This window comes from Capricornis sumatraensis, chromosome 21 (assembly GCF_032405125.1).
Source record: "Capricornis sumatraensis isolate serow.1 chromosome 21, serow.2, whole genome shotgun sequence".
NCBI classification, from domain to species: domain Eukaryota; kingdom Metazoa; phylum Chordata; class Mammalia; order Artiodactyla; family Bovidae; genus Capricornis; species Capricornis sumatraensis.
The window spans coordinates 43,913,775-43,927,795 of NC_091089.1; the positions used below are offsets into that span (position 1 = coordinate 43,913,775).

At 43.5% G+C, this 14,021-nt stretch overlaps 1 protein-coding gene across 4 annotated transcripts in view; it reads left to right on the forward strand.

Annotated features, from left to right (window-relative positions):
* Positions 1–14,021, forward strand: part of MTCL1 (microtubule crosslinking factor 1) — a 110,253-nt gene that overhangs the window by 5,142 nt on the left and 91,090 nt on the right. For all 4 annotated transcript variants that reach the window (XM_068993719.1, XM_068993720.1, XM_068993721.1 and 1 more), the window contains exons 2-3: positions 5,682–5,906; positions 7,950–8,108. In XM_068993719.1, coding sequence (XP_068849820.1) covers positions 5,682–5,906; positions 7,950–8,108 — 384 coding nt within the window. The remainder of the gene's footprint in view (positions 1–5,681; positions 5,907–7,949; positions 8,109–14,021) is intronic.

Below are 14,021 nucleotides of genomic sequence, written 5' to 3' on the forward strand. Positions count from 1 at the left end.
TTGTATATTACAGTAGAGAATAGTTAAGGATCTGCAACTCCCAGAGGAGGGAATTATTGCAACAGTAGCCAGCTGACTGCTCACTGTCTATATTGAGTCTGTTTAAAGAGGGAGTGATTAAAGTAGGACTAGTTATTGATTTTAAGTTGTTTAAAGGGAATTAAGGTCTGATAAGATCATCAGTATGATCAAGGGTTTTCATCACTTTTACTATGAAACCAAGGATTTGGTTTTTATATTTGTGGATAAACTATCCTCAAAGAGATTTTCTTTGACATTTTAATCTTCGTTTATTCTAGTGCACACATGGTACCTCATTTTTTCTTAAATCTGATGTGTGTATGTGTATATATATATATACACACACACATGCACACATGCACACACACACACACACACACACACGGCTTCCCAGACGACCCTAGTAGTAAAAGAATCTGCCTGCCAGTGCAGGGAGATGGAACAGACGGGTTTAATCCCTGGGTCGGGAAACTCCCCTGGAGAAGGAAATGGTACCCAGTATTTTTGCCTGGAAAATTCCACGGGTAGAGGAACCTGCTGGGCTCCAGTCCATGGGGCTACAGAGAGTTGGATACTCCTGAGCACACATAAACACATTCACAAGTATAAAATAAAGCTTGATTTGTTATCTGCAGGTGAAGGGGAATAGTTGGGGAGCTCTCTAGTACTTCAAGGTTTCATGCTATACAAAATTCGAAAAGTATATTTAGTTAAAGCTAGATTAGCTTTTTAATGAGATAATGATCTAACATTTGAGTATCTGACAGACCTGTTGTTAATTCAATATAAAACTTGATTAAGGGAAATTTTCTCATTATCTGTATTAAAAACCAACAGTTTTCTGCTCTTACTGTGTGTAAATTTAGTCTACCAGAAACATTATATGTTCTGCTTGATTGGGTTTGTTAAGCATTTAAATGGAAGACATCTTTAAGGTTCTTTGATACAATGTTTTCTAGATTAGAGCATGCTGTCAGAAAATTAATGTAATGTTCATTTGAAAAATCGCTCTCCCATCATGACCCTAATCTGAATAATCACAGTTTTTGCTTTTCAAATGTCTGCTTACTGCCTACATGGTTTGTAATTTGCTTTTCTTATAACTTCTTTTCACTGAACCTGAAAATTGTTTTTTTTCAAGGCTTTTTGAAAAGAGTTGAAACCCTGGCCTCATCCTGTCTCTGCAACAGACAAGTGTTGGGAAGCCATTTAAACTTTTAGGGTTTCAGTATGCTCATTTTAAAAATGGAGGGTATTAATACCTTTTCTGCACATTGCAGTGCTTTGGTGAGGACCAGTTGTGAAAATGAATATACCCACACGTTGACAATGTCAAGTTCTAAACGTTAGCTTGCTGTTATTTTGCGCCGACAGGCTTTTTGCAAGTGTGATTTAAAGCTTCTTGTTTCACGTGTCCTGGTGGTTGCTGATAATTTCTCCCATTTACTGGAAAGAGTATGTGTGTGGAGCCAGAAAGCCTGGGTTTGTAGCTGGGCTTCCAGTTATCAGCCGAGAGGCTTTGGGTGTGTTCACCAGTGTGGGTTTGGCCTCTTTGTCCATCTTGTGGGGGCATGTGTCCCTGCAGGCTTATTGTAGGCTTAGTAACGAAGGCGAAGTGCTTAAGAAAGGGTGTCTGCTGGTCCACAAATTTAGATAAAATATGAGTTATAAAAGCAGTGATTCAAATACATGCAGTTACAATCTCTTCCTAATTTTCTTTTCAAAGCGACTAATGTTAGTGGTTATTTATGCCAAGAACCATTAGCTGTTTACATCTGGCCTGCTGAGTGATCTGGAGGTGTGGGTACATTGAGCCCTGGAACAGGCTTTTTCAGTCCACAGTGGGGGTGCAGGCGTCTGTAGAGCATAACTAGTGTTTAATGGTAGGGTTGATGAGGGACCCCCCCAATACAAAGTCTGAAAAACCAGAGAACATTTTTGTATCTGGAAGTCCTATCATATTTTTTTTTTATGACTATGTCACATTTTAAAATTCATCTTTGAGTAATAGGTAATTTTCAGCATTAATGACTTGCCAAGCTTTCTAGAAGGAAAGGGCTGCCCTGGGTGGCTCAAATGGTAAAGAATCTGCCTGTAATGCAGGAGACCCAGGTTTGATCCTTGGGCTGGGAAGATCCCTTGAAGAAGGGAATGGCTACCCACTCCAGTATTCTTGCCCAGAGAATACCGTGGACTGAGAAACCTGGTGGGCTGCCATCCATGGGGTCGCACAGAGTCGGACACAACTAAGAGACTGACACTTTCAGTAGAAGGAAAAGCCTTCACACAGTGCCTTCATAAACGGATGCCCAACGCCACTGGATATTTGTGGGTACCCCTGGATATATACAGTGATTATTGCTTCTGTTGAACTATTTTTATTAGTTACCCAGTGTAATAATTAACTAACTGTATTCAGATACCTCTGCATAGATTAAGCTTTTTCTCGAAGTCAAATCAGATTTGCAGAAGGGACCTGAGAAGCTTGACCTTGATTTTGAAGATTCAGGACTAACTCTCTACTCTTTATGGGAGGATGACATGCACAGGGCTATTTGAAAGCTTGTAGGCTGTGGTGGCTGCTCTCCTCTGGTGTGGGTTGGGTCAAGGGCAAGACTCTCATGGCTCAGCATGGGGATTCGGCATCAGAAACAGTCTCTTTGCTGCAGGTTGAAAGGCCCTTCCTGAAGTCAGTGTGTTCTCCAGGCCCTTGAAGAGCCCAGCCTGTCCATTCTGTCCACTGTCTGGCCTCTGTTCCACCCAGTAAACCCCAATTCCAGCAAACTTTCCTGTTGGAACAAGATTTATAGGAAGGGTCCTCCATGAAGAAGAAGAAAAAAGTCAATGAAACTTGCTTATATGTCATAACATTTTCAACATTAAGATTTACCTTTTTTAAAAAGATTTTTTAATGTGGATTATTTTTAAAGTTTCTATTGAATTTGTTATAATATTTCATCTGCTTTACATTTTGATTATTTGGCCTCGAAGCACATGGGATCTTAGCTCTCCCCGACCAGGGAATCAAACCCGCACCACCTGCATTGGAAGGCAAAGTCTTAACTACTGGAGGCAGTTCCCTAAGAGTTGCCTTTCTTAAGACACATAAGAACACCTTATTTTTTTATATATATACTTTTTTTTTTGGCCCCACTGCATGGCATGTGGGATCTTAGTTTTCTAACCAGGAATCGAACCTGTGCCCTCTGCATTGGAAGCACGGAGTCTTAACCACTGGACCATCAGGGAATTCCCAGACATCTTTTATTTTTAATGAGATTATCACCACTGGTATAGAAATTCTGTAAGAATCTTTAGCAGACAAAAACATTTTATTCGTTTGACTACTAGAAGTTGGTAAAGCTTTCATTTTTAACACCCACTCCCCTTCATGGGCCATTGAAACGGGCCCCACTGGAGCCATGGTCAGCTGAGTGGGTCATGTTCTTGGGCAGGTGGTGTGGACAGAGTGGAAGAACCTGTAGGTGGCCTTTGGGAGAATCAGATGCCTCCCATGTGCCTTTTCCCCTACAGGTGATGGCTGCACACAGGTAGGGTTGGCTGGACAGTGGTTTTCACCCTGTTTGTGCCGATTTGTTATTTTTCCACAAGGGTTCCCAGTTCGTTTGGTACACATCTCCTATGTGATCTTATCCAGGATAAAATAATCTGCAGGACATTAACTACTGGTCAATTTCTTGTCTACCTGAGGCTCTGTTGTTGGGAAACTCTTTTCTTTATTGTAAATAAATCCCTGGTTTTTGAGAATAAATGCAGGATTAGCGCGGGTGGCCAGACTCCAGGAACAAACTGAATAGGACGAGAGCTGATAGGTTAGGGTGTCCATGTTTGGGAGCATTTTTTCCCTTTGAGCCTCAGTGTTAACTGAACAAAATAAATGAGAATGAGGACTTCCCTGGTGGTCCAGTGGTTAGAACGCCGCTTTCACTGCTAAGGGCCTGGGTTCTATCCTTGTTTGGGGATTAAGATCAAACAAGCCACGTGGCACAGCCAAAAAAAAAAAAGATGACCAAGAGTATCCGAGACATTTACGCCATCAAGTATGAAACTAATCAAGACAATTCCTAGAATGCTTTTCTTAATCTCCCACCTTCTAAGTTGCTCCTCGCTGAAGCCTTTATTATAGAAAATGTACCCTGGATGCTACTGCCATGTCTGTGGGTTTTGGAAGAGTTGTCCGTGATCACGCTACAAGGCGGGAACAAAACAATGTGAGGTGATGACCAGTCTGCATTGTGTTTAGGAGCTGGTTTTTCTAGGTGTTGACCAAGGTTCAAGTGTATTCATTCCACAAATATGTATTGAGGGCCTGCTGTGTGGCTCACGCTGCTCTGGACACTGGGAGACTCCAGGTGTCTGCTTTCCTGGTGCTTACCTTCCTGTGTGGGTGACGGATAAAGAGTAGGAAGAAACAGATAATATTTGATGGTGGTAGGAAGTCGCAGGGGCTTTAAAGTGGCGCTCGTGGTAAAGAACTTACCTCCCATGCACGAGATAGAGAGGCAGGTTTGATCCCTGGGTCAGGAAGATCCCCTGGAGAAGGAAGAGGGAACCCACCCTAGTATTCTTGCCTGGGAGAAATCTCATGGACAGAGGAGCCTGGCAGGCTACACTCCATAGGGTTGCAGAGTCGGACATGACTGAAGTGACTTAGCGCAGATTGGAGGGGCAGGGCCTGGGGCTAGAGACAGTGGGGGTAGGGGGCATTGTGTGCCTTCTGACCAATCTACCTACAGTGGGCTTGGCCACGAGCTGGGGAGGAGCTCTTTAAGGAGAAACCATCACAGGTGACCTGCCTCCTGCGCCTGGACCTGGGAGAGGGCAGGCTGGCGCTGAGGGAGGGGGCAGCTGTGGCTCCCTAGAAAGGGATGGAGGCGGGATGAGCATGGTGTGTGGAGCCCTGGGGATACAGCCCCAAAGGTTGCACGCTGAACTGACAGCACTGCGTTGGCTAGGCTGGGTGGGAAAGCGGGAGCCAGGAATAACTCCCGGGTTTCTTCTGTATCCCAGAGTCTTCATGTTGATCCCAGAGTGGAGTGGAGATGGGAGATGAAGGGCAGGAGAATGGAAAAAACCAAACTGATGTGTATTTGAAATAGCGCACAGGGTTTTATCTTTAGAATCATGAGTCACGTAGTTCCAAGATTGGTGTGGCGGGACAGCATTTTAAGGACGTTTGCGGGTGTGTTATAATTCCCGGGCAATTCACAGGGATGAACCCCCTGAAGTTTGTTCTTTGCAGGCAATGTCTGACTCATCTTACTGCCTAGCTTGTGTCTTAGAGACACAAGTTCAGGTCAGCGTTTGGTTTGTATCTAGGGTTTGATTACCTGCAGAAATGACGTCATTTATGATGAGGATTCTGTAAGGAAAGATTGGAAATGGGGTAAATGCTGAGAGGCTGCGATGACTAAGCCATGCTCGTTTTTGGTTTCTGGATCCACGAGACCTGAACAGACATCTGGTGATGCTGTCTTGTGTGAGAATTTCCGAAGTCCCCAGGCTGTATTGCACACGTGTTTCCGGAAGTCGACAGGTGACTGCAGAAAGTTCACAGTACTGCAGGGCATGGGTGGATGGGCGACTCCGCCCTGTCCCATAGACCTGGCTTCTCAGTGCCCTCTGTCTGGCTTGTGTAGGATGAGTTGGATGAACTCCGAGCGGAAATGGAAGAGATGAGAGACAGTTACTTGGAGGAGGAGGTTTACCAGCTGCAGGAGCTGCGGCGGGAGCTGGACCGCGCCAACAAGAACTGCCGAATCCTGCAGTACCGCCTCCGGAAGGCCGAGCAGAAGAGGCTGAAGGTGGCGGAGACCGGGCAGGTGGACGGGGAGCTTATCCGGAGTCTGGAGCAGGACCTGAAGGTGAGCACAAGGTGAACAGTGGGTGGGACGTGCCTTCCCCAGAGCAGCCAGGGGGAGTTTCCGTACAGTTTCACAGGTTTGCCTCGAAGGTGTCTTAGAGATCCAGTTTAGGTCAGTGTTTGTTTGAATCTAAAGTTTGATTACCTGCAGAGATAGCATCATTTATGATGCTGATTCTCTAAGGAAAGATTGGGAGCTGGGTAAATGCTGAGAAGGCTGTAAGACCTGAAGTGCAGCCCTCAGGACCCACTTACACGTGGTCTTTTTTTAAATTAGTTTATTTGTTTGGCTGTGATGAGCCTTAGTTGTGGCACATGAGATCTTCATACTCTCACATGAGATAATCTTCATAATCTCTTGGGCTTCTCTTGTGGCTCAGCTGGTAAAGAATCCGCCTGCAGTGCAGGAGACCTGGGTTTGATCCCTGAGTGGGGAAGATCCCCTGGAGAAGGGAAAGGCTACCCACTCCAGTATTCTGGCCTGGAGAATTCCATTGACTCTATAGTCCATGGGGTAGCAAAGAGTTGGACACGATTGAGTGACATTCACTCACGTGAAATCTTTAGTTACTGCCCCAGGGCATGTGGGATCTTAGTTTACAGACCAGGCACCCCTGCCAAAAGAATAAATAAATAAACCATAGATCTTCAATTAAAAAAAAAGAATTAATACCTGCCCCCACTGATCTGATCATTCTTTAGAAATTGTGCAGAAACTCCTAAAGATCTGGAATGTTTAAAAAATTGATTCATTATCAGTTCAGTTTTAGTCAAACACCACTTTTAAAAGTTAACCATAGTCACTTAACATTTTTTGTTATTTTAAGTTTCTAGGGTGCAAAAATGCTGAAATTACCATAACCCAAGTAAGACTTGTATTAGTGACTTAACTGAAAGAGAAATAGGGTCATAACTAATTGTTTAAAGTGTCTTTCAGAATCATTGGTGAAAGTGAGAATAAGGTGAAAATACCCTAGACTTTCTTCCATTTGTCCTTTCCACTGAAGCCTCTCTCCTGCCCCAGTTATCAAATCATTTATCTAGAGATGAATTATGTATAATGTCCTTCTTATTATCGGAGTCTCTATGAAATCTCATTTAGCCTTTCATTACGATAACAGGAAAAGAATCTTTGTAACTCAGATTTATAAACCAGTAACAAGATGTCACTCAGTGTGATGTAAAAGTGATTCATATTTCTGTTACAAAATCTCCTTAGTTCCTTTTAGAAAATGAAAATGTTGAACTGCCTTTATAGCATTCGAATGTTTTACCAGAGTAGGCAATTTAAAACCTGACCATATTAAGTATCTACTGAATACAGAATTATTTTTTCAAGCAAATAGGGTTCTTTAAAAATGATTTTGAGAAACAGAAATGTTTATTTGATGATCTTTTAAAAAATTATTTGTTATTCATTTTATTTATTTATTTATTTTTGGCTGTGCTGGGACTTCTCTGCTGCACGTGGGTTTCTCTCGTTGTGGAGAGCAGAGGCTACTCTTCGATCCAACATGCAGTGTGGACTTCTCTTGTTGCAGAGTACAGTTTCTAGGTGCACAGGCTTTAGTAACTGTAGCATGTGGGCTTGGTAGTTGCAGCTCGCAGGCTCTAGAGCACAGGCTCAGTAGTTGTGGCCACAGGCTTAGCTTCCCGGACCAGGAATTGAACCTATGTCCCCTGCCTTGGCAGGCAAATTCTTAACCAGTGGACCACTAGGTAAGTCCAATGATCATTTTTAATTGATCATTTAAAGCATGTGCTCCTGGGAAGACTTGGCATTCTAAGCAATATTCCAGAAGGAACAGGGCTGTAGCAAAGTGGCCTTTTAATCCAGATGAAAGTCATACTTCCCCTTAATGTGGATTTCATGTTTTAAACTAATACCTCTTCCTTTAAATGTAGGCTTGTTAATATTGCCAGGATCTTTGCTCTTTTGTGTAACACAATATTCCTTAGTGATTCTGCCTCTGAAGTGGTTTGGAGGTGCCCTTAGCACACAGAAGGCTTCCCATCAGGTGACTGTGTCTGTGGGTTGATGCAGGTGGCCAAAGACGTATCGGTCCGATTGCACCATGAACTTGAAACCGTGGAGGAAAAGAGAGCTAAAGCGGAAGACGAGAATGAAACTCTCCGACAGCAGATGATTGAAGTGGAGATATCAAAGCAGGCCCTGCAGAATGAGCTGGAGAGACTGAAGGAGGTGAGTCAGGTGGATGGGGGCTTACCCCTTGAGAACATGGGACTCCCAAGTGTTCTATTCTTTTTTTTTTTTTTTAATTTAGTGAATGTATTTTTATTTTGGTTGCACTGGGTCTTTATTGCTGTGCGTGGGCTTTCTCTAGTTGTGGCAAGCAGGGGCTATTCTCTAGTTGAAGTACGCGGGCTTCTCATTGCAGTGGCTTCTCTCATTGCCAAGCACAGGCTCCAGGCCAGCGAATTTCAGTAGTTTTCAGCGTGCAGGCTCAAGAGCTCTGGCTCAGTAGTTGTGGCATGTGAACTCAGTTGCTCTGTGGCTTCCAAGTATCCTGGTCTTACTGTGGTTTAAGGCAGGGGACAGCCAGCTACTATTTGTATGGCCTGGAAACTAAGAATGGTTTTTGCATTTTTTATAGAGTTGGGGAAAAAGTACAAAACAAACCTGAAAAAGCAAAGATGATGTGACAGAGGCTGTGTTGCTTGTAAAGCCTGAAATATCTGCTCTCTGACCCTTTATGGAAAAGGCTTGTTGAACCCTGGTCTCAAAGTATTTTTTTATAATTTCCATTCCAATGAGCTGGCTGTTAGTTCCCTATATGGGTCCTTGCGGGGTGTATTATTACTAGAATACAAAATTAGGCAGTCTCTTTTTTCTCGAGAGCCTTCTTTTCCAATGAGCTGGAAAATATGTTATGCTTGTCCATTATCTGTGTCAACAGATGTGGGTGTGTGCTGCCTGTGTCTGTTATGCAGCCAATGTGATTTAAATATAGATTTCTTTTACGTTTTAGGGAGTGAATGTGTTCTAGCAAAGCAGTCTAGACAATGCATACGTTATTTTTTTTTTCATTTGCAACGGTAATGCAAATCCCGTTTTGTTATTGACATCCAGTATAAGATTCAAGCTGAATGTCCTCTTGGAAAATATCCTGCATATTGATGAAGGTACAAATGGTGGTGAGGGTTTGAGATGATGGCTAAAAAGCCAGCATGTTATGTGCCAGCACCTAGCACTTCATGGTTCCTTTGGCTTCACTTCATGATTCAGCTGCTGACCCATCTATTGCTCCACCCACACTTCACTCAGACGCTGGACTGGGCCCTGGGGAGGCAGATGCCCTGCCTTCAAGGTGTTTACTGAGCCACCATGTTATGGATTTGTGTGAATTCTGTGTATGTTGCCACTTCCATGAAAACACTGCGTGTTCTATTTATTTGTCTTGTCACTGTCCCTCTTTGCGAATGGCCCCGTGGGACTTGGGCTCTATGGGCCAGGTTCTGTTTGTCTGGGTCACTGTGGGGCTGCCCACAAGGGCCTGGATCCCAAGGGTGGTTGGGGGCTTTCCGGGTGAGTGGGGAATGCAGGTGAGAGCTTCACAGAGGAGGAGATGGGGAGCCTGGAAGGTTCTGTCCTGGTTGATGACCCTCCTCTGGCTGTGACCGCTCCCCTCGACACTTATGCATCCTAATAACTTCTCTTCCCTCTTTTCCTTTTGGTCCGAGTTTGCTAGGAGGCAGGCTGTAATGGTTTCTTTTTCCGAGATTTCCAGTTTGAGCCTGACCTTGAGGGCACAAAAGACAACTTTGTCTTATATCTTTAAGTTTTATACACGTGTATGTTTTATGTATGGACTTCCCGTATAGGAAGTCTGCCAATATAGGAGATGTAGGTTCAACCCCTGGGTTGGGAAAATCCACTGGAGGAAGAAACGGCAACCCACTCCAGTGTTCTTGCCTGGAGAACCCCATGGACAGAGGAGCCTGATGGGCTACAGTCCAGGGTTTGCAAAAGAGTCGGACATGACTTAGTGACTAAACAACAACAACGTTTGTGTATAAATATATAAATTACATATATAAGGAAATATGTGTATTTAAAGCAGGCAGGGATTCTTTTTCCCCAGCTGAAATGGATTTGTGAAGGACCTGGCATCAAGTCACAAATAGCTCTCTGGGGAGAGAAATGACCACTGATGTTGGAGGCTCAGGCTGGTTGTGAGGAGCGGGTGGGGGGGTCAGCCCCTCCCTTTCTTTACAGCTTAAAATTACTCAGAGGGGTCGCTCATCTGGAACACAATCACTGCGCTCTTACCTCCAGAGTGGAAGCCCGGCTGGTGGGGCTGCATTCTGACACCGAAAAATGCTCAAGGAGTCGCGAGACTGAGAGTCAGGAGGGTCGGGGGGCTAGTGGGCCGTTTTGGGTGCAGCCGGGTGCACCGGTTCAGAGGTGGCGCAGGAGATGCTTATCGGAACATTCAAGCCGGGGTCTCGTGAATGGCTCTTTTGTACCGAAGCCAGCGCAGACTTAGCCGTAGGTTTCGCTCTAGAGGGAGGATAGTGTTTTCTCCGTCTTAAGCCGTGCTGGTGATCGTTCACCCCTGAGGGCTGGTAAATGGACGACGGGCCACATTCTAAGACGGTCCAGGGCGGTTTGTGCGTCTCCACCACAGGCCTGGGTGCGGATGCGTCTGCACCCTGGCCTTGGAGGACGGTGAGAGGGTGGATCTCTGCGGCTGCGGTTTCTCTCTGCAGACGGTGCTTTCAGCGCCTGGGGAACTCCTCCAGGGTGGGTGTCTCCTCGCTCTGCAAACTCAGTCTGTCTAGGAACAGACTTGTCCCCTTTGCCCCCTCCTGCATCGCACTCTTGTCTTTCCAGCTGTGTTAACGGTGCCACTGTCCTTCAAGTCACCCAGGCTTAATGTCTGGCAATTATCTTTACCCTTCCTGCTCCCCCTGCTGCCCTGAGTCCACGGTCTTAGAAATTCTTTTTCATTGGTACGTGCTATGGAGTTGAACCTTAAAATTATACCAAGTGAAAGAAGCCAGGTGTTGTACGAGTACATTTATCAGAAATGTTCAGATAGGTAAATCCATAGACAACAGATTAGGGGCTGGGGAGGAGGGAGACCGACTGGGGTTTCCTCTTGGGTGATGACACTGTTTTGGAACTGGGTGGAGGTAGTTTGCACAACATTGTGAATGTACCAAAGGCCACTGGACTATACACTTTTAAGACAGTTCATTTTAACCTCAATTAAACTTTGTGACTTTCTTCTATCCGTCCTTTCACCCATCTCTCCAATGAATATTTTGAGGGCTGACACTCCGGTCACCACATTCAGGGATGCAGCACTTCCAACTGCCCCCTCTTCTGTTTTACCTTCTGTATCCCCCCAAGCCGACAGCTTGCACATGACTTAAACAGACAAACTGGCCTTGGCCCATTGTCTAGCCCTTTAGCATGACACAGGTCCTTTCCTGCCTGGTCCATCTCGGTTTCCCACCCCAAGGTACTAAACCCTGCAGTGAACTGAAAGGCAGTTGAGAAGGATGAGAGGAGACATGCCCTCTGGGCCTCGAACTCCTAGAGGTGTGTCACTTTCTCCATGGATAGATGAAATGCTTAAAGAGGGCTGGCAGGATTAACCCTCTGGAATTGTCCCTTCTGGTCAGCCAGCTCACTGACTTCTTGTGTTGTTCACATCATGTCCATACACCCAGATTCCGATATACCCCTTCACTTGTGCAAAACTCTAATTTTTTAACCCCCCTTTTGGGTACATTTCTTCTAGTAGTCTCTCTTTGGTGGAACATCTCAAAAAGGTTGAAACGGTTAACCTTAGTTGACTTTCAGCTTCGTAAAGATCACCCAAGTGCTTTCACTGTATTTCTTTCTACCAGAAAGTTTCTTAAATACACGCTAGACACAAATAATAACTGGCCAGTTAATCTGCACTTTCAAGAGAGGCAAGTTTTGGATCATAACAGGGAACTAGGGTTGGTGGATGGAGCCATAGGGAACCAACTAGCTGTCAGATAGCTCTTGTGGGACATCCTTCATCACTATTCAGGACGTGATATTGATTCTCTGGGTTTGGCTGAGACTCCTTTGTGCCAAATAAATGATCAGATTTTATAACTGTTTCTGTTTTTAAAGTAATCTATTTTAGTTGCACTGGGTCTTTGTTGCTATGCATGGGCTTTCTCTAGTTGCAGTGAGTGGGGGCTGCTCTTTGTTGCAGCGCACGAGCTGCTCCTTGCAGTGGCTTCTCTTATTGTGGAGCAGCGGCTCTTGGGCTGGTGGGCTCAGTAGCTGTGGCACACGGCCTTAGTTGCTCTACAGCATGGTGAATCTTCCCAGATCAGGGATTGAACCCATGTTCCCTACCTTGGTAGGCAGACTCCTATCCACTGTACCACCAGGGAAGTCCTTGTCACTGTTTTATGAGTGCTTGAGAGGAATATGTATGCTCCAATTTTGGGATGAAGACTTTGAATCCATTAGATTGAAGACTTTCCAACCTGAACTATAATTACAGCAGAAAGGACATTTTATATCATCACTCAAAGTACAGATCAAAAGTTTCTACAAAGTAATGCTTATTTTTTGCCATATGGGACATATTCTGGTATTTTCAGTTGTTTTTTTTTTTTAATGGTATTTGTAAGTTCAAATCCATTACCAGATTGCCACAATTTGGGGAAAATTGTGTATCAGATCACTTGTTAATTGTGTTGTTCAAATTTTCTATATCCTTTATAGTTTTGTCTGTTAAATATCTCTTTAGGATAAAGATATGTTAAAATCACCCATTATAATTTTACATTTAAATTTTCTTCTTATATTCTGTCAAACTTTGATTTATAGATTTTGAATATGAATTCATAAAGATTTAGAACCTTTATTTGGTAATGAATTGTTCCCTTTATCATTTCATAATGACCTCTTTATTCTAATGTCTTGCTTTCTCCTGTTAAGCCTACTTCATCTGCTTTTATCATCCACGCCAAATTTCTTTTAGTTAGTATTTACCTCATATAGACTTTTTGGTGATTCTCGTCTATTGTTTCTGCACCACTATGTTTTAGGTGTATTTTTTGTGAATGGACTATAGCTACCTTAAAAACTGGAATCTGGGAATCTCTTTTTTCAAAACTTGTGAATTTAATCCAGTTACAGTTTTTGTGGCTATTAATGTGTTTGAACTTATTTCTGTCATTGTATTTTATGCTATCTTCCATGCCTTTTCTTTTTTCTATTTTTTTTCTCTTTTTAAAAACATTTTAATTAAAAAGCATTACAGCCAGCTGCAACAGCAGTGAGCAGAAAGAAAGGGGAGGGGTAGGGAAGACCCAGGGGACCCCATCCCAGCCGCTCCCAGGGGTTGGAGGGCAGGGACAGACTAGGGAGGGGCCTGCGTGGTGGCGGTGCAGGGAAAGGCTGCTCACCATCTTTTTTTCTATTTTTAATATTGATTTCTCTTTAATTAAATTTGCAGTTCTCATGTTCTCTCTCTCGGTTAGGAAACCATACATTATATCACCCTTTTGATGACACTTATATTTTTAACATGCATGTTTGTCTTAATATCCCAAACTAATCAGTATCCATATTCTTTTCCTGAATAATACAAGCATCTTAGAAAGCTTCAACTCCAGTCAACTGCTGTCTTTCGTACTATTGTTATCTAGTACCATTCTGGTTTCATCTTTTAAAAATCCGCTCCCCCCACAAGTTGACTTATAACTCATGCTGTTACTTAGATTCATTGGCACATTTTCCAGCCTGCTATCATTGCTTCTTGAGTGTTGCTCCTGACTTCTAAATTCAGGTTCCTTCTCACTGATCTATTAATATATCTTTTAGTCATTCTTTTTTCAGTAAACGATATTGTCTAATATGCTTTTATTTCACACTCGGTGTTGAAAGCTATTTAATTGGGTGTAGTATTCTAACACTTTGAAGATAATATTTTTATTATCTTTTGACTCTATTTTGCTATCAAGAGATCTGCTGTCGGATACTCTCATTTTGGTAGATAACCTGTCTTTGCTTCCTGGTTACTTTTATGCTATTCTCTTTGTGCTTGGTATTCTGCAGTTTGAATCAGATGAATCTCGATTTATTTTTATTTGG